The sequence below is a fragment of the Necator americanus genome, chromosome II (assembly GCF_031761385.1).
Source record: "Necator americanus strain Aroian chromosome II, whole genome shotgun sequence".
NCBI classification, from domain to species: Eukaryota; Metazoa; Nematoda; class Chromadorea; order Rhabditida; family Ancylostomatidae; genus Necator; species Necator americanus.
The window spans coordinates 25,153,973-25,173,077 of record NC_087372.1 but is presented as its reverse complement, the minus strand read 5'-3'; the positions used below and the strand labels follow the sequence as shown (position 1 = coordinate 25,173,077).

General features: G+C 42.7%; 1 protein-coding gene across 5 annotated transcripts in view; it reads right to left on the bottom strand.

The window, feature by feature from the left end:
* Positions 1-19,105, bottom strand: part of RB195_019399 (uncharacterized protein) — a gene marked incomplete at both ends in the record, with an annotated part of 53,191 nt that overhangs the window by 27,651 nt on the left and 6,435 nt on the right. For 4 of the 5 annotated variants that reach the window (XM_064187223.1, XM_064187226.1, XM_064187225.1 and 1 more), the window contains 15 exons: positions 190-308; positions 6,693-6,902; positions 6,962-7,103; positions 7,185-7,303; positions 8,869-9,120; positions 9,464-9,636; positions 9,775-9,853; positions 10,047-10,142; positions 11,848-12,037; positions 12,091-12,221; positions 12,280-12,348; positions 12,577-12,645; positions 15,167-15,295; positions 16,707-16,905; positions 16,986-17,080. In XM_064187223.1, coding sequence (XP_064043104.1) covers positions 190-308; positions 6,693-6,902; positions 6,962-7,103; positions 7,185-7,303; positions 8,869-9,120; positions 9,464-9,636; positions 9,775-9,853; positions 10,047-10,142; positions 11,848-12,037; positions 12,091-12,221; positions 12,280-12,348; positions 12,577-12,645; positions 15,167-15,295; positions 16,707-16,905; positions 16,986-17,080 — 2,072 coding nt within the window. The remainder of the gene's footprint in view (positions 1-189; positions 309-6,692; positions 6,903-6,961; positions 7,104-7,184; positions 7,304-8,868; positions 9,121-9,463; positions 9,637-9,774; positions 9,854-10,046; positions 10,143-11,847; positions 12,038-12,090; positions 12,222-12,279; positions 12,349-12,576; positions 12,646-15,166; positions 15,296-16,706; positions 16,906-16,985; positions 17,081-19,105) is intronic. The other variant, XM_064187228.1, reaches the window with a different exon arrangement.

Sequence of the window (19,105 nt, the reverse complement as noted above, 5' to 3'; positions counted from 1 at the left end):
TCCTTGCTTCACAGGATTTTTATCGGCTTTTCTTCTTATGTTCTATTCATCAAGACCATGAAGCGCACATACTACGAGTCAAAAACTAAAAAGTTTCGTGAACGTTGCCTTTATCCTTAACCGGCATATCTTGAACCAAATTGAAAAAGATTTGCTTAGTCAGTATATTTCAGCTATATGGTCACACACCTGATAACAGCGAGTAGCGCACAATTCGATGGAATCAACATTGAGATCTAGTTCGAATGGAGCCGTTAAATGTGCTGGTCGCTCCGCAATTGGCAGGGCTTGGAACTTTATGAGACATCCTGAAAAATTGAGAGTCAACAGAATCGCTCAATTTGAAGGTACAGACCGCTATGCTTATGAGGCTTTATTTACAAACATTTCAATCCTAACCCATTGACAACAACACGACTAACGGTGAGTCGTATGCATAAATAAATAAAATATTATACAATTCCTGGCGTTAATCAATCCGCTTGGGATGCTCCCCTCGCTCACTTCAATTCAGAATCGTTTGAGGTTTACGAACGTGTAACTGGCCTATACAATGACTTGCGGTGACTAGCCGATGTGCCAAGTCAGTGTTTTTATCCTCGCAGACAAGTCTGGCACCAATTTATCGACCCCAGAGGGATGAAAAGCTTGGTGAGCACTAGGGCGGATTCGAACCTCCGATCGATCGTGCAGAAAGCGGAACCTCTAGCCGCTACACCACACCCGCCCGTATGCATAGCCGGATCAAAACGACATGAAGCACGGATCCAGTGCGCTCTAACCACTACGCTTCACCGCACCGCCTCGAGAGAAGCCGCATACGCAATTGCACCGTGCTTCATGTCGTTTTGAACCCGTTATATATGCATATACATCCTATTGATGTTTGGTCTCATACCTCACAAAAATCATTGCGCTGCGCAGTCGTGAATTTGCAGTTACTGATTTAAAAGATCCATTTTGAAAAATGGAAGCGATGCTAGAAATGAAACGGATAGAATGAGAGATCCTATGATAGTTTACAGAAACATGGATCGACAAAGACATCAGAGCTTGATTTTTACTATGGCAGCGATCCTGCACCCCTTTTGCGCCTCGACCTAATGCAAGTGAAATCGGGCGATGGGGCTTCACCTCTCCGTCAGTTAGTTCTGTCCTTTTTTTTGCTTATTTTCAGCTTTGAATTCGTTTGTAAGAGGTTCCGCTGTGTCTGTACGACTGATCGAAGGTTCGAGTCCGCCCTACTGCCAAGTCACCGCTTCATCTCTCCGGAGTCGATAAATTGGCACCAGACTTGTCTGAGAGGACAAAAACACTGCATTGACACATCGGTTAGCATAGTTATGTGTTCGTAAACCTCAAACGATTCCGAATTGAAGTGAATGCGGTGGCGCTTCCCAAGAGGATTGATTAATGTCAGACACTTCATCTTTTCTTTCTATCGACAAAAGATTCTCTAGTCCTAGAAAGGTATAGTCGAATTAAAACGACATGAAGCACGGTATAGTTGCGGCTACGCTCGAAGCGATGGAGCCCTGGCATCGAGTTGGGACTTTCGCGAACTGCAGCGGCGAGTAATGCTAGTAATGGTCCCCCCTCGATCCTAATCTCAATGGTCTACCGCTCCGTTTGACGTTTTGACCCGACTATAAGACGAGCATCGATACATTTCCATTTTTCGCCTCCGAAGTGAGAGCATTTACCTCAGATTTCTACATGCTCACTCTGATGGTGCCGAGCGCACCAACTCCATCTTACAAATAGCACCTTAAGAGACTGAGAGCACCAGAGATACGCAACAGATGAACGACGTTCCATTCGCCATTCGAAAAAGGCTGTGTTAAACCGTATAAAGTGTGGGTGTACTCTGCTCGTACTGCATCCATCTGACATCCATGTCGCCAATCCTATTACATCGCTCAGGTTTCCTCGACCCCACATTTGAGCAAGAAACCAAAACTTTACCAAATCACGAAATCGAAACCTACGGATTCTATGCAGAACTGGTGAAAGAGGTCCGCAATGGAAACTTCGTTCGCAAATCCATCGTTGGGTATTTCATCAACAAATTACGGAGGGGCATGGAACAGGAGTATATGAAGGAAGATTTGGACCGGATGACTTGCCTGGGAATGTGAGTAGTCTTCTCATACTTGCTAGACTCGGACGTGTTCTTGGTTCCATTTTCACTTTTTGAGGGCCGGTTCTGATGTTTGGATCAGCACCTCAAACTATTCCATACAGTTTGTCCTTTGGGTGTACACTTTCGGCTTCACCAGCGTATTATCAAGCTGAGGGTGGGTGTAGTGTAGCGGTTAGAGGTTCCGCTTTCTGCACGATCGATCGGAGGTTCGAATCCGCCCTAGTGCTCACCAAACCTTTCATCCCTCCGTGGTCGATAAATTGGTACCAGACTTGTCTGCGAGGATAAAAACACTGACTTGACAAATTGGCTAGCCACCGCAAGTCATTGTATAGGCCAGATACACGTTCGTAAACCTCAGACGATTCTGAATTGAAGTGAGCGAGGGGGGCATCCCAAGCGGATTGATTAACGCCGGACACTTTATCCTTTATCCTTTACTATCAAGCAGACCGTCCACGAAGCATTACTCAGCATGGCTGCACACTACGAGAACTCCTGCTTTTGTGGTTTTTAGTGACCACGCTTTGGTCCTTGGCTTATTAACAGGTACTACCACTGAACCATCACCTCTCTGCGGCCCAACTATTATTAGTGCAAACGAAGAATCTAACTCCTTTGCGCCGTTTCCGATCCACAGTTTTTCTCCGGGTAGCAGGAAAGAGACTCCAGAGGTGCTCGATCTTAGTCGCGAGACTTGAGCATGGAGTCTAAAAGAGGTTGAACAAGCATAACCCGATTATACTGCGCGAAGCGGTCGCTAGTCCCAAGCAGAACCGTCATGGGTCCTGGACGGCGGGTGCCTTTTCCCGTTCCCTTTTTTCCGCATCATGTTCTTTTTTCGCAGATCCGTTAATGGAAAACTTTTTTTTTGGAGGATGAAAATGTTATCACATTGTAGACAACTCGTGCGGTTCTTCAAACTACAGTTAAAAATTTGCGACATGCGTGCTGCCTCTATTGCGATTCCGACAGACCTACACTGGAATCATCTGTGCGGTAATAAGTTCTTCTTCAATAGATCATTCCGCACTTAGTCTCTCGAAGAATGTTGTTGGACAATCTCCAAGTCCTCTCTTCTTGAAACCTCGGCATTTGATAGTGTATTTATGTTTTCTTGTTATGTAAAGAAATATCTGCTAGGAAGACTTTGGAAGCTTTCTGGATTTCCGTCAGGAATCCGTCCATGAATAACAAAAATGAGTGCTTATCAATTACCAATGACTTCTTGCCGTTCGTAACACTCTGTTAGCTATAAGATTGTTTTCCTTTTAAGGTCTTGCGTGGTGTTCTTGGAACAATATCGGGGGTTGGCGAGGAGAGAGGAGGAGTTTGATGGGATATGCATGGTATCAAAGACCTCGAACCATTTTCAGGCCTTTGAAAAAGACGAGTTTGTCGAAACGTCAGGTCAATAAAAAAGTTTCACCTAAACCTCGATGGCATAACAAGAAAACATAAATGTTGTTGGAGTTTTACAATCTCTGAATTCTCTACACTGTCTAACACTTTGAAGTTTCTTAGTGATTCGGTGCAGAATGTTGGTGCACTTAATTCCGAATCAGTAAATGAGTACTTTCTTTTTTGCGTAATGGTTCTCTGAAAAGTCCGTTGTTCTTCCGAGAAGACATAATAGAAAATGTTCCAAAAGATTCCAGACAAAGAGGATTTTTCAAGGCAGCGAAGGGTGAGAGAAGAGAAGAAGAAAAACTATCAGGCGTCCAGGGAGTTCTCTGAAAAGTCCGTTGTTCTTCCGAGAATTCCGAGATTCCAAGGAGTATTTTCCTTATTTTCAATTTCTCACGATTGCTCACTTCGATTCTGTTACGAACACCTCGAAGAGGCGAAGGAGACATTTCGACAGAGTTTAGTGTAGATAAGTTGTATGTTATTGGCCAGTTAAAACAAGGCAAACTTACCAACCATTTTTTTAGGGTTCTGAATTGTGTACGCGAAGAAACAATCACTCAATGTAGCCATAAAATTCGAATGCTTGTGGTAATGGTGATATGATTCGAACGTTGTGATGAAATATGAAAGCTTGAGTAAAAGGGTTGGGTCGTTTCATGATCTAGAAACTTTTTCTCAATGTGGACCGTTACAGTTTTTGAATTAGAAGTGACACGTGAACCACATTATATCCGACACGATATCAAATTATACAATCTCGAATGTTGTAGCTATATTGAGTGTTTATATTTTTGCGTTTCAGTAATTTGAAATCGGAAACAATTTTTGTAGTTCCTTTACTATTTTTCGACCTTTATACCTTTGTCTTTGAGGAGAGAAGAGAAAGCCGCCAAGTTCAGAGAGAGAAATCCAAGAACTATCATCAAATGGGATCTCTTCGCTACGCTAGCCGGCTTTTGGGAAGATTCCGCAATGGACAACATCGACGAGGAATATGACCGGCTCGTTGAACACCATCACGACTGCGCGAAGAAGGCTGAGAGTTTTAAAACCACCTAGAGACGCTTGTCCCTTGAAACTCTTGAGCTGATACGCCAGCGTGGAGCAGCACAAGCTACAGGGAACGAAAAACTCACGTCCAAGCTCGCAAGGCTTTGCAGAGACGCGATAAAGGAAGACCCTGGAGAGAGAAGAGCAGAAATGCGGGCTGAAGCTGCAGAGGCGGGGAAAAGCATCCGCTATGTCCGTCGAGACTTCGCCAGTCGCGAGACGAGGATGACTGCTGTCCGGAACCCGAAGGAAACAGCCATTGCATCGAGAAGGGGGAAAATCATCTACGACTTCTACTCTGATCTCTTCGACAACCAGGTCCACTTGCCTTCTCACCATCTGAGGGAAGACGGACATGTCATTCCAGAGGTTCTCCCGTCCGAAATGTGACATGCTGTCATGTCGTTAAGAAATCGTACGGCACCCGGTCCAGTCCAGGTCCAGTCCAGTCACAGTATAAGACCAGAACACCTGAAGAACCTTCCGCCAGTACTCATCAACACCCTGGCGAGGCTCTTTACACGTTACCTGTCGCAGAGCAGGATTCCTATACAGTGGAAGTCCAGCAAGATCGTGTTGTTGTATGAAAAGGGAGATCCACATGACATAGGCAACTATCGCCCAATCTGCTTAGTGTCCGTCATCTACAAACTCTTTACAAGAGTGATCCTTAATAGGATTGAAAAAGTCTTGGATGAAGGACAGCAGTGCAAGCAAGCAGGGTTTCGACAAGGATTCAGCACGACTGACCACATTCAGAATGTTTCGAAACTCATCGAGGTATCACGAGAGTACAAGATGCCGCTTTGTCTCACTTTCCTCGACTTAAAGAAGGCCTTCGACTCAGTTTAGACGGAAGTAGTCATGGAAGCCTTGCACAACCAAGGCGTACCTACTCAGTACATAAAGGTACTTCGAGAGTTGTACAGAATTCCGTCATTCCACAAAAATATCATCATTGATGTCAAGAGGCTGGTCCGACAGGGTGATACAATCTCACCCAAAATATTCATAGCCACCCTCGAAAACGCAATGCGAAAGTTGGTATGGGACGACGTGGGAGTGAAGGTTGATGGTCGACGGCTACACCATTTGCGCTTTGCTGATGACATCGTACTGATAACACCTAACATCAGCCAAGCGCAACGAATGCTGACCGAATTCGGCGAAACATGTGGATGCATAAGTCTTTTTCACGCAAGTGAGGGACGGGATGCAAAGTCCCCTCCTACGTTAGCGATCGAAGATTAGAGACGCCGCCGCATTTGCCAAGGAAAGTAAAATAAGGTGGGTCGGACACGTGATGCGCTTTAACGACAACCGTTGGACCAGAGCAGTGAGCAACTGGGTTCCCCGCGATATTAGGCGCACTACAGGAAGACCGCCGACCCGATGGTCAGATTTCTTCACGAGGTTCTTCAAAGAAAATTATGCTGCTCTTCGTGTCCCACGCAAAAGGAGGAACCACTGGGCTACTCTGGCACGTGATCGGGACAAATGGAAGAATTACTGGCGCCAGCTCGACCAGTTCGAAGATCAATGGGAGTCAAGTGATCAAGGTGATACCTTTGTCAATGCGTCAACAACAAGTTCTCCCGAAGCTGGAACCGAAAAAGCGGATGGAGCTTTATAGAATCGATGAATGAAAAAGTGAATTCAAATCTCTAGAAACAGATATCCGGCGGAATTCTTATATGAGGTGTTGGAGAAAATGGATTGCAAATACCTCCAGTGCTTAACGCTTGGTCATAAAGTAGACTGTGATAAGGATCAAAGTCAATTTCGTCTTAATGCTTCAAAAATTTCAATCGAAATTGAAGGGACGTCCAAAGTCTGTCCACTTTCATGTTTTGGAAGGAAGTTTATGGCTGTGATGGAGATTACTTCTTTGTATTTTTCTAAAGTAGTATTTTCAATTAGTTACGATGTACCTGTTCCGCAGGCTTATGCAGGGTTTTTTTAACCTCGCAGAAAACTTGCAGGAATAGCATGACTCCGCCACAATTCTCGGCATTTCCTGCGTTCATCAAAAGTGGTGGTTTTACTAGCGAATTTCCTCACTGATCGATGTGGTGATATATCATCTCACCTCGTTGGAAGTCTTTCGAAGGAGCTGATGTTGGCACAGAATTTGGGATTGTACTAAAGCCTTCTTCCCCATTGCTTACAGAGGTCGTTGTTTTATGCTCTACTGCAGCAACGTCGGTTCCGAAACTGGTACTTCTCGATGGAGTGGTAGTTACTGATGTTTCAGTGGAGGTGGTCGTAGAAGGGACGTCAGAGGAAATCTTTACAGAATCTAAATAAATAAAATGACTTTTTGAGCAGAAGATTCCCTACAAATTTGCGGTTCCTTACAGCAATTGACGCAGTGCAACCATGTGACCTCCTCAGCTTTGTAGTGCAGCACAACATCTTCTTTCGCACAGAATCTCTTGTCGTTGTAGGAAAGAGCACACGTGCCAGCCTTTGGATCATACTTCGCTCCGCTGCACCCATCCTGAAGTTCTCGTAAATAAATTTCTCATCATCATTCACAGCAAAGCCTGTAAGATATTCGAAAACATACGCAATAACAGACCTGATAGCAACGTGTAGCACACAGTTCAACGGAATCAACTGGCAACTCTATTTCAAATGGAGCAGTAAATTCTGGAGGTCGCTCCGAGAACGGTCGAGCTTGGAACTTGATTAGACAGTCTAGAAAACAATGGCATGCACATTTCTTATTGGAGGATGTCTAATCATCTTATATTGTTTTAAGCGGAATAAATAATGACGATTAAAGGCATCACCACACGAATCTGGGGTGGTACCGATTTCAGGAGGGTAATGCTTATACGGGTCGTAGATTGTGGGGAAGAGAGTGATTCCGTTCATCTCTCCCTGAATCAGTGTGAACGGACGACCGCAACGCTGTTCCTTAGGAAGGGTTCTGTTGCAATGCGCAACGTTTGCGCCTCGCCCCGCCTGCGATCCGCCCGATTGGGTTTTCGATGAATCCCAGTGGGTGGGGCGCAAAGGTTACGCATTGCAACAGAAGCCGTCGTAAGAAACAGTTCTGGGGTCGTCCGTTTACACTAATACAGGGAGAAATGGACGGAATCACCCTCTTCTCCACAATCTACGATCCCGTTTAAGCACTACCCGCCTAGAACCCGTGCCACCCAGATTCGTGGAGTGATGCCTTTAATGGCAGCATACCACGAATTTAAGGTGGTGCGGATTTCAGGTGGAGTATTTGTACACGGGATAGTAGATTATAGAGAGGGGTGTGATTCCGTCCATTTCTTCCTAATTGCCGTAAAGAAGATGCGCGCGTGCACCAGGCTGGCGCGCTCCAATCGAACTCCTTGTGGGAAATAGTGCGCCGAAGTCGTATCTTCCGGGCCGTTTTCTACGGCAATTAGGAAGAAATGGACGGAATCACCCTTCTCTCAATAATCTACGATCCCGTATACGAATACTCCACCGGAAATCCATACCACTCCAGATTCGTGGGGTGATGCCTTTAAGGAAGGCTCTACACAGTTGCTGTGGGAATTTCGGCTTTATGATCAATTTTTTGCCCCAAATTCAAGTAATTTTCGTAGCTTAAGCTGTCTTCGTACTTTCAGGTTTAATTATTGAGTTAATTAGTCGATAAGGCGCTATGTATGTACTGTGTCAGTTTCCGCGGGCACTTCTACTAGAATAGAATAGAATAGAATAGAATCAAATTATAAGGATTCAGCTGTGTTGGAAACCAGCAGTCACACTAGTAGAAACTTGAGTACAATGATGGTAGTTTTTTTTATTGCAATCCCTAGGGTACTTCTTGACCTCCCAGAAATATGCCGAGTGAACACACACAATGAGATGACTTAAGCCCAATGCAGCGTTCCGCTAAATTTCAGGATTGAAAATTCTACGAGTTGCTGATGAATGAAAAACTTCCCAGCAAGAGAATACTCCGAGAAAAGACAAAGTGAAAAGAAACTGAGAGAAAACGAAAGCTAAAAAAACTCTTCGTTCAAGTGCAAGTAAAAAACATTAGAATGGCAGCAAAACAGGTATGAACTTATATGCTAATGCAACTTCTTTTCCTCTTCTAAAACGATTCATTTTTCTTTCGTAGTTCGTATTAATTTTTTGGATTAATGGCTTTTCATTTGTTTTGCTCTGTTTGTTAGCATGGCAATAAGCATGTAATCAATAGATAGATAAAAAATTCGTGCTCGTTTAATTGCTGTCTCGGTTGATCAATGAGGTATAGTAGTACTTACGTTTGCGAACCAAAGTGGTTGCTTGGCTGCCAAGAGTGCTGCTGGATTCAGCAGCAGCGGTAGTTGGAACGAGTGTGCTCAACTCTACCACATTTGACGTGGTTTCTGCACTCGACAGAGGAGATGGGGTAGTCTGGTCCTGTTGCCCTTGTTCCTCGTTAATACGTTGTTGATCTTCTTGATGCGAAATTTCAGGCGTAGTGACACTTTCATCCGAATGTTCCAGTTCGTTCGCAAAATGCTTTGGCGAGCCTGTAGGAGCGAAATTTGTTGAAGACTTTGTCTGCCGTCGCAGAATCGAGTCATCCAAAAGGTTACTGCCGGGTTAAAACAAACGAATAGTAATCAGCAAAGTCACTGGTTCGTGGTTTGCTGTGGTGAAGTGAAGATTACATATGTTACCAAAACGAGAATGGGCCACAAGACGGACTGGGGCAGGAGTATTTTGAATGAGAAACGACCGGTAGAATATCTTGGATGACTCATGACGTAAGATAGGGTTACGGTAGTGGTGAGATTCATGCATACAAGTACAGAAAACAGCGTGCAGTGAGTAAACATAGCCTTTCCCGTGCAGCGAAAATGCTCAACTTACTGCAACGGAAACATTGTATTTTCACATCCTTCTCTTTAGGATAGCGTATGGTGGATTGGGCATTCGTACAAGTCTCTTTACGATCGCTTCCCAGTCGACATTCGCCTTTCAGCGGCGAATAAACTGCAGCTGAGCAGCGTCCACGAAAGCATATTCGCGCACAGTCGTTAACACTGCATGCGGAGGAGATTTAGAAAATATCAAAAATCGAAGTAAAAAATATGTGGAAACAAAGAGTGGAAAAGTCAAAGAATTCAGTGCAGTGCAAGATAAAATGAAGAGTGCAGTGAGTGCGGGGTGGATCCGCTCACCTTCTCACTTTCTTCACCTCATAATGATTAAAAGACAATGTATCAGCCTCCTCATCTAATTGGAAGTTTATAATGCATGCTGAAACAAATGAATACTAAAATAAGCCAAACGAGTAACAAATGAGCGTCATGCTGTTCTGTTAATCGCCAACAAACCAATAGATGTTGAGCATGCAAATCATCAAGTAAACAAACATAACCGTACGCGACTATAGAGATCAATACTGTCGCGATTACTAGAACTTCAGGATGTTAAAGAATAGATGGTTTACCTGGATAGAGCGTAGACGTTATTGAAGGTGAGGGTCGCGATTGATGGTTTGATGATGTGTCCTCAGAAAACTCAATGTGTGGTTGAGATTCCTGGGCTGGAATCAAAATCATTAGGTTTGTTTTCATGGTAGTTGAGCTACGTAGATTAGTCCATCATCGGTCTTTCCACAAATTATGGTTTTTTTTTTTCAAATGGCGTACGTCAATATATAAGAGGGTATTCTGGATTAGGGGTATTCAAAGTCTAGTGGAGAGGCGGAAGAAGATTGTAAATGAAGAAGTACTAGACTTAACAAAGTTTTGTTCATTTGGATTTCTAAAAATAGAGGAAGTTTAGGATATCGCATTGTTTGTGGCATGATCCAGTATGTGCCGAACAGATATCACTTCTTCATTTCGCTCTCTTCAACCAGTGCTACTACTCGTCTCAAAACGAGAGCTCAACGAAACTAACGCGGAATGACAAACATAAACTCAGCTTGGGCTTCTATCCATTTTAGTTCATTCCCTCGTCTTCTTCGATCCCCTTCTTGCGTTCATGTACCGCGTTAGGACGGAGGTGAGAAATTCAAAACCAGAACGGCAATTTACCTCTACTTTTTCCAAAGTTCCGTTACCTTCTTCAAAATAACAATTGTATATAAAGTCATTTTCGCTGCAAATTTGCCACATGTGGCACGACCAGCACACTTCGGCAAATCTAATCTTGCAGGAAAAATTCCAGAAGTGGTTTTTAGGAATGGATAATTAATAGCAATAAAATGTTTAAATCAGCAGTGCAGTACTACCAAACGCAGAAGCAAAACATCAACGATAAATGAATGTTGAATTGAGCACGGAAAAATGAAAATATGTGGAGGAATAACTGGATGCCTTGATTTTTGCAAGTAGGAAATAAACAGCTGTAGAGAAAAGTTTTTGAGAAAGGGTGACTTGGACCTCTCTATGGGGACCTATGCAAATTCTTCCAATCGTACACTTCGAGCCACTTGTTTTCGGTTTTTTAAATTTTCCAGATGGTACGGCGTGTGATGGAGTTAATTACCCATCGCCATCCCGTAACTGTTAGGAGAGAGTTGCAGAGACAGATTTGACTATTTGTGGTACGGCTATGCCAATGCTATGGAGAAATCAGCTTCGAAGCTCATCAGCTGAGCCACGAGATAGCTACAATTGGTTCTGCGGTTATTTGTAAAGTGAGTCAAGCAGCAGAATAGTCTAAAACTACTCTACTTTTTACAGGCTTTAAATTCACCTTTTTGTTTTAGTTCTTATTTTTCTCTCAATTATTCTTTTGTTGATGATTATGACGAGTTAGTTAGATCTCAAAAAAATCAAAATTCCAGCGGGCCGGCGGGTAACCATTTAGGGATGGAAAAGTGAGTTACTTTATTACCAATTTATTTTGTAGCGTTTTATGTTCATAAGTTTTCTATCACCGGTAATCTGGTATTAAACGAACCCACTTTCCATTTCTGCATTTGGAGAAATTTTTTTAGAATTTAATTACACTCGTTCTTATCGTCAAAGTAAGATAAAAAGAATAAATGATGACAGTAAAACTCAAGGAAAGTAAAGGAAAAGGAATGATTAGATTGATCAGAGAAGCTTCTCTAAGCGATAAAAACATTATTTTGGAATATCTAACAATTCCTATCGATGGACGACAATCTCGCTTCTCAAATCTGTCTTGCAATTTGACACATATTCATGTGAAATGATCATTCGGAGAAGCTAAATACCACCAGGGTCTCTCACCGCAAGTTCTCCCTCTCAGAAGCTCGCATCCTGACTATTTACCTTTTTTCGGGCTGTTTGTGGATTCCGCGGTGGGACTCTCGCAAGATACGCATGTTAGCTGTACGGGATCCTCTTCTGACACTTTGTTTGTGTAGTGCCGTCCTGACACATCGCAAGTAGATCCATCTACGACATCATCAGTGTTCGAGGTGAAACGGCACAACTTGTCCAATGGCTTATAGTACGCGAACTGCAAAGAAAAAGCACTTATTTGCAACCACGAAGAACTTGCGGTTGACCTACTCCACATTTAAGATCGTAACAGAGTTGAGCGCACTCGTTTCCGGACGCTACAGTAGTCTCATTCAGCAGAAGTTCAACGGTTTCCAAATCAACGCTCGTTGTGCTGAGAAATTTAAGGCCTCCAGAACAGACTAAAATTGTACTAACTAGAAACTCAAGCCCAATATGGATAGGAAAGTTATTGGCAACCTCGTTCTTCCACCGCTTTGCGTGACTCCGCCGGTTGTTGTGGGGTTTTCGGTGCTGATGCTGCTTCTCCTGAATAACTGACATGGGCTTTCCCAAAAAAAGATTTTTCCGTGACTACGGGCCCGGAATCTATTCAAGCATTCTTCCAAGACTACACTAAAAGATACCGGTTTTTTGGCGAAGCCGCTACACGTTCAATAGAAATTTGCATTAAGAGAGGATCTAGAGCCACTCGTAGCGCCTCGCTCGATGTTTCGAGCTAACGAAGAGCAATTAAAAACAAGAAAAAGCACTGACCTCCAGTCGGTTTCCTTAGAGGATCTTTTGATTCCGGCGGCGTTGCCGCCGGTGGCGCTGCACCCGGTGCTAAAACATCCATGAATTATTATTCACTCTCAAATTGGGAACTTCGTTTGAAAACGATGGGTAAGATTAGTGTTCACAACCAGAGGCTAGAAGTTTTATTTGAATGAAGTAACTGTACACGTACTTGCTTCCCCTGAAAAGTACAGTAATTTGTGAACGTGGTCTTCCCTTGAACCGACTCTGATGAGATGAGCGATTAACCGTTAGGAGGACATTCAACATGTACGAAGTTGAATCTAATTTTCCCGGCGTCGGAGGCTCATTAATGAGCGAATGGTTGTTTAGTGATCGATGCCATGAGAAAGCTGCGCTTGCAGAAGATCAAGGGTGATCAGACAAAAAAAGATGTACTAAAGAATCATATGTGATTACACAGGTGAAAGGTAAATTCAGACTTTTCGCTGTCAAATGTGTTTGGTGGTATCAAGGGCTAAAGCACCGTAAACAGTCAGAAGGTCCTTCTGATGTTTTTGTTGCTGCGAATGCTGATGTAAATAACTTGATTGCCAACTTATTCTCTAGTCTTACCATAAACCCATTAAATTCCCGGTATGCTAAACTGTCATTGCATTAATAGCATTTATTTCTTAGCAAAAAGCTTCAAACAAGCTCACTTTTATCATGCCACTTCATCTGAACAATTTTCTCCGACGATGTTTCAAGTGTGTGATCATCAGAGAACGAAATCTGTTAAAAAATACAGGACTTAATCTAAAGTTGTTGTTGTTTTTCCTTGAAAATATCTTTTCGAAATATTTTTACGAATTAAATTTCCTAAGGATGAAAACACACTATTTCTTTGAACGTTATAACAGTAAACTTCTTAAATTCGCTCTGTTTTCCTCTGTAGAAAAGTGAAAGTCCTCTCGTGGCTATATTTTTCAAGATCATGCTAATCGTAGCGAAGGCGTCTACTGCGTCTACGGTAAATTTGGTGAAATGTTCAAGAAACTGAAGCAAGTATTATTCTTCAATTTTACGTCTTTAGCGGCAAAGGCGAAGCATTCATGGATTTGTCTAGCCATATTACAAAAACCTCGCGGAATTTATAATGTTTTCGTTGTCGCACGCCATTAACGTGTGATACGCAGCTGCCGTATCATACGCGCAAGGTCGACGTGGTAAACGCAACAATGGTATACGTTTGCTAAAACTTCAATGCGGTGTACGAAGCAGATGCACAATTAATCACCTGAAGAACTATACGTACTTACATTCCGCATATTAATTGCGCATACTACAAAAAAGACAAGGAAAATCGCCCTCAAGATCATATATTGCCTTGCATAATAATTGAAAAGGTGGGTGTAGTGTAGCGGTTAGAGGTTCCGCTTTCTGCACGATCGATCGGAGGTTCGAATCCACCCTAGTGCTCACCAAACCTTTCATCCCTCTGGGGTCGATAAATTGGTGCCAGACTTGTCTGGGAGGATAAAAACACTGACTTGACCCATCGGCTAGCCACCACAAGTCATTGTATAGGCCGAGTGCACGTTCGTAAACCTCAGACGATTCTGAATTGAAGTGAGCGAGGGGGGCATCCCAAGCGGATTGATTAACGCCGGACACTTTATCCTTTATCCTTCACTATCAAGCAGACCGTCCACGAATTATTATTCAGCATGGCTGCACACTACGAGAACTCCTGCTTTTGTTGTTTTTAGTGACCACTCTTTGGTCCTTGGCTTATGAACAGGTGCTACCACTGAACCACCCCCATTTTATCGTTTATCCTTTAAAAATTGAAGGACATCTTCGATGAGTGAGAATTAAACAGGAAATTCTATCCAAGGAGATTTTACTGTGCTTAGGAGTACAAGAAATTGAGGGCTTCGTTTTGAAATTTTCAATTATTCCTTCTCTTAGACATTTCCAACTAGTCAGAAAATACTCTCAAATTTTTGCGTCCATTATATTTTTACTGTGGAAGGAAGCTTACAGAAGCGTTGCCATAGAAAAAAAAACTGTGAATTTATGAGAATTTTCTGCGTTTAAGCGCTTTAACTACCAGTTGAAATTTTTGGACGACTTATGGATTGTACGTATATTGTATGGATTGTACATACATAGATGAGGAGATTCCACTTTTATCTGCTCAACCGTCTTTTCCAGAAAACGAATGCTAGAATTTAGATAAAGGTCAATAGACTTGAGTTTTTGAGAAGAAGATTGTTCGTCACAACAGGATTTTATAACATAAGAAAGTGATAGATAGAAATAGTCCAAGTGTCGATCAGAAAGCCATAGCTTCGCATCGAGTGCACAATGCGTTTAGCAAGTTTCGTAGCAATTTTTTGGGACAATCATAGCTTTTTCTGGCATTCTAGCTATTTACAGCGATGGTTGTCCTAGCTTCCCTCAGTTAGAACGGGATGAGTCACGACAATAACGAGGACGTTCTCGACGAACACTTGAACACCTCATTTGACCTTGGTCGCAGTTGCTCACTCGTTTGACATTTTTCGAATTCCACAATGAAGATACCACAAGCGTGGAGGCAGTGAATGAGCAATCTTCTTACCGTGCGCCAATTTTGACTCAATATTGTTCGTAACCTCCTTGATCAGGGGTTTGGAGATGATTGGGTGACCTGACGAATCCAAGGCAACAATTGTCTGATCGGTGAAGCCTTCGAATGTTGGCGCTGTCACTAAAAATCGACTTTAACCTGTTTCGTGTAATAGATCCCAAAAATCCACGTATCCTGTCCTAGACCTTACCATCATCTATAGAATATAATTTTCTGTGTGAAGTCGAGAAGTTCACGTATCTTCTCACCAGCTACGTTTCGATGCCGCATGTTCACGGCCTGATTTCCCTTTCTCTCAGCGGTGCTCAGCATTCTCTGTCCTTCCTCACAGGTCACTGGCATTAAGAAAAAAGCGCCGAGCAGACATATATATGAGTTGTCTGGCCTCGAATGAACAGTTTGGAAGGACGTCGGCTGGGGTCTTACGAGCGCCGTGAACAAGTGACAAAAACTGAATTACTTGTCACGACCGCTGCGACTGCATGGAAGATATTTTTATTATAAAATAAAAAACGAAAGAATACGTACACGATTATCGTGAAGTTACAATCATTGACAATTAGTTACAGTTATCGTACTACAACTACCCTTCATGAATACTTTCTGATAGCGACATTGAAAAAAATCCTTCAAAATGAGGCATTGTCAAAGTTTGAGAATCGCTCGTTAAGTGTTGTCGCTATGGGCGAAAGTGATGGAAACTTTGCTTCAGTGGACCCAAGGATACCGTACAAGTGTGGCAAGCACCTGTGGAACTTGCAGTACTTCGACAGAAGTTAATTCTTAACCAGAAATCAGAAGACCAGAAGATCAGAAGAAGTGGCGTAGGAATGGTCCGACTGGGTGGTCGTGCTCTGTTGAGAGTTGTGCTAATGTTGCGGTGCCAATCCTTACCTTCGCAACATGCGTCGCCGAGTAATAACACTTATGACTTCCCCACAATCCGCTTAGGCGCAAATGGTTAGGAGCAACATAAGGGCTAATACTAAGTGGAACCGACCACCAGAAAAAAGCGTCTCTCAACCTGAAGTGATGAAGTGAAACCCAGTTCTAGACTTTTATAATAAAGAAATGCTTTCCTTAAACTCAACAGCATTTTTAAAACAAGAAACGCTCTAGCAAGATTTCGCCATTTACTAACTTAATAACTTCGAATTTTTCTTGCTCCCAGTGCTCTCTTCGCTCTCTCCCTCAAAAGAGATCTCTCAAACTCTAAGACTCTCATAATCGTCTTCCATTCAGTCTACACTGTCTAGCTACAGAATTACGTCATACCCCGACAAAGTATGCAGTTGCTAGTACGAGATAGGCACTAGATTTTAGGCACTGAATTTCTTCTCGTCGAGTGCTCATTGAGGTACTGAGACCACTAACCTTGTCACTCACGTTAAATACTATGATAATAGCTCTTTCAAGATGCAGTCTATAGACTGCGTTTGACCCTGTCTGAAGGTCTTCGGGTCCATCTCATTTTGACATGAAAATTTCGCTGCTAATGAGATTACTGCAGTCGTAGTACAAGTGCACTTACCGAAGTCGCCGTTCTTCGGGCATCGTAAACAGTCAATCGTAATCGCACCCCCGTGATACTGTACGCTGTTCGCTTCTACTAGCTGTTGTCGTGAACAATTATAGGCAGCAAAGTAGTACAACGAACATGGTTCAACCGCAGTACTCTCGTATTTCAAAGAGTAACAGAACTGATTGCCGAAACATTTGTGAATGCAGTCCTAAATAATTCTCAGAGGTGTTCTGACATCCGTTTTTAATCAAAGCAAATTAGCTGCAGCGAGGACAAATTCAAACATACCTGCAAATCATCAGAGTGAAGTTCCACGAAGATGTACGGTGTCCTGTCATGAGCAGACTCATTCACGTAAACGTAGATGTTGTTGTCAGGACATGCTGAAGAGATCAAAAATGCATAGAAAGCAGATTCCGGCATCCCCTACAATTCTCTTTTAGTTTGTTTCCTTCCCCACTGTGATATGCTACTAACCTGTTAGGTAGGTTAGTGGTAGACTGTTTGTTCAGCTGCATACTCTTGCTACAGATCACTGTCACACTGTTCTGCTATTGTCAGAAAACAACATACAACACACTTAAGAATCCTGTGCTGCAGTTCTATTGATCTGTAACCGCGAAAGAATACCCTGTTGGTCATTGTTTCGAACACTCTTCCCGGATAAAGTGGATTTGGGCACTATCTCTTTTCAGAGGGCAAGTAAAATAAGTTGAGAAAATAGCAAAATCCTTTTACTTTGGAGGTTTTCAGTAAAAGGGAACTTTTGAAGAGCACAGACTGTATTTTAGAGCATTTCAAGAAAGTCTAAGTCCAAGTAATAGTTGAGCCTTGTCTGACTCAGCGTCAGCACCTCACTATTTGTGAAAATTCAAAAAAATTTTGGTGCTGAAGGTATCTGGAGTTTGGAAAGAGGAAAGTCTATTTCATAGTTATAGTTGATGAGAAAGTGTTGCACGCTAAACCAAAAAACTCACAATTTTATGAATTTTATCGCCAAAATATATATGTTACAGTGTGACATAAGTTGTGCATCTACACAAACATAGTTCTGCACAACATCAGTTTTCGAAGAAAAATCATTTAAATGTTATGAATAATAATAATGATATGTATACTTCAATCGAAATTATATTGAATAAACTTGGCAAATGTGGCAAACAACAGAACAATTCGGTTATCTTTGGGAAACAACCCTAGAGCTCGAGATTCGAATGGTTCGAGAATTGACCTAATTTTAATAATGAATTTGAAGAGTTCTCAGAAGAAAAGAGATCTTGCATTTGTGAGATTCAATCTGTTCTTACATCAACGTCTCTTAGCACAGCACCTCTTTCCGTCAGCACCGTAAAGCGTTACAGTTTCAGTAACATTCTTTACAGTAACTTATAGCTACCCGCTAATTTTAACCTTCCGGCAGTTTTAAATTACCAGTAGAATTTTCAGAAGTTACATCTCAAAAAAAAATCACACATCACTAAGGAGCTGTACATCAGTTTTTGTGTTCAAATCGGTGAACGCAGTGGTAAGGTGATCAGTGGCAGACAAAAGGCTTTTGACTCTCATTGGAGGGAATAGTTGACGTATGGAGTTGAGCCAGCACCATCATGCGAAAGTTGTGATCAGCGTTGGCTCTGTCAGCTTGCGTCAGTCAGAATCGGCCCGCTCAAGTGCAGATGCTGGCCAAATGAGATCAAGATATGTCGCATGGAGCAGAAATCAGGTGTATATCGATAGCAACATTGTAATGCGGGCTTTTGCACAAATCAGGCGACATGGACCTCTATGCTATACGTAATCCCCATCTGCGCAACATTTTACATGCACGTCTAGCTCCTTCGCAAGCGGAAATCAGCCAGGAACTGGTCATGAGAAACTGCGAAGAGCTGCACGATGGAGACTTTCATTTCGGGATTATCCGCCTCCATTGCCTTTAATGATGACGCAAATCCGAATTCGCAGCGAAAGTTCCGCACACAGGCTATACTATCGGCCAGCTATTACGCAATGAGCCGTGAAAGGTGCGCGTACAAAGCGTATAACGTCATTGGCGCCATATTTGAGATCGCATGCGTTTAGTTTGCGCCTAGATTCCTAGTTCTTTTTGTGTTTGTCCTTCGGGCTTAGTTTACATAGGTTTGGTTAATAGTGCATGTTATGAGATAGCTTCGAATTTATTTACCTAATGAAGACATCGAAGCCGCCCAAGGCTAACTGCGCCTTTCATCTTTCCTGGGTCAATAAACTTGTACCAAGCGTTACTTGAAGGATACTTGCACTGGCCTGAAGTAAGGGTTGGCCCCACTGGTCATTCTGTGAGCCGCATACGCGTTCAGAAGCAAAAACTATGCTGAGTCAAGGTACGGAACGCATTGGTACGTTCCAGAAGGAAAGATTTTCGCCAAACA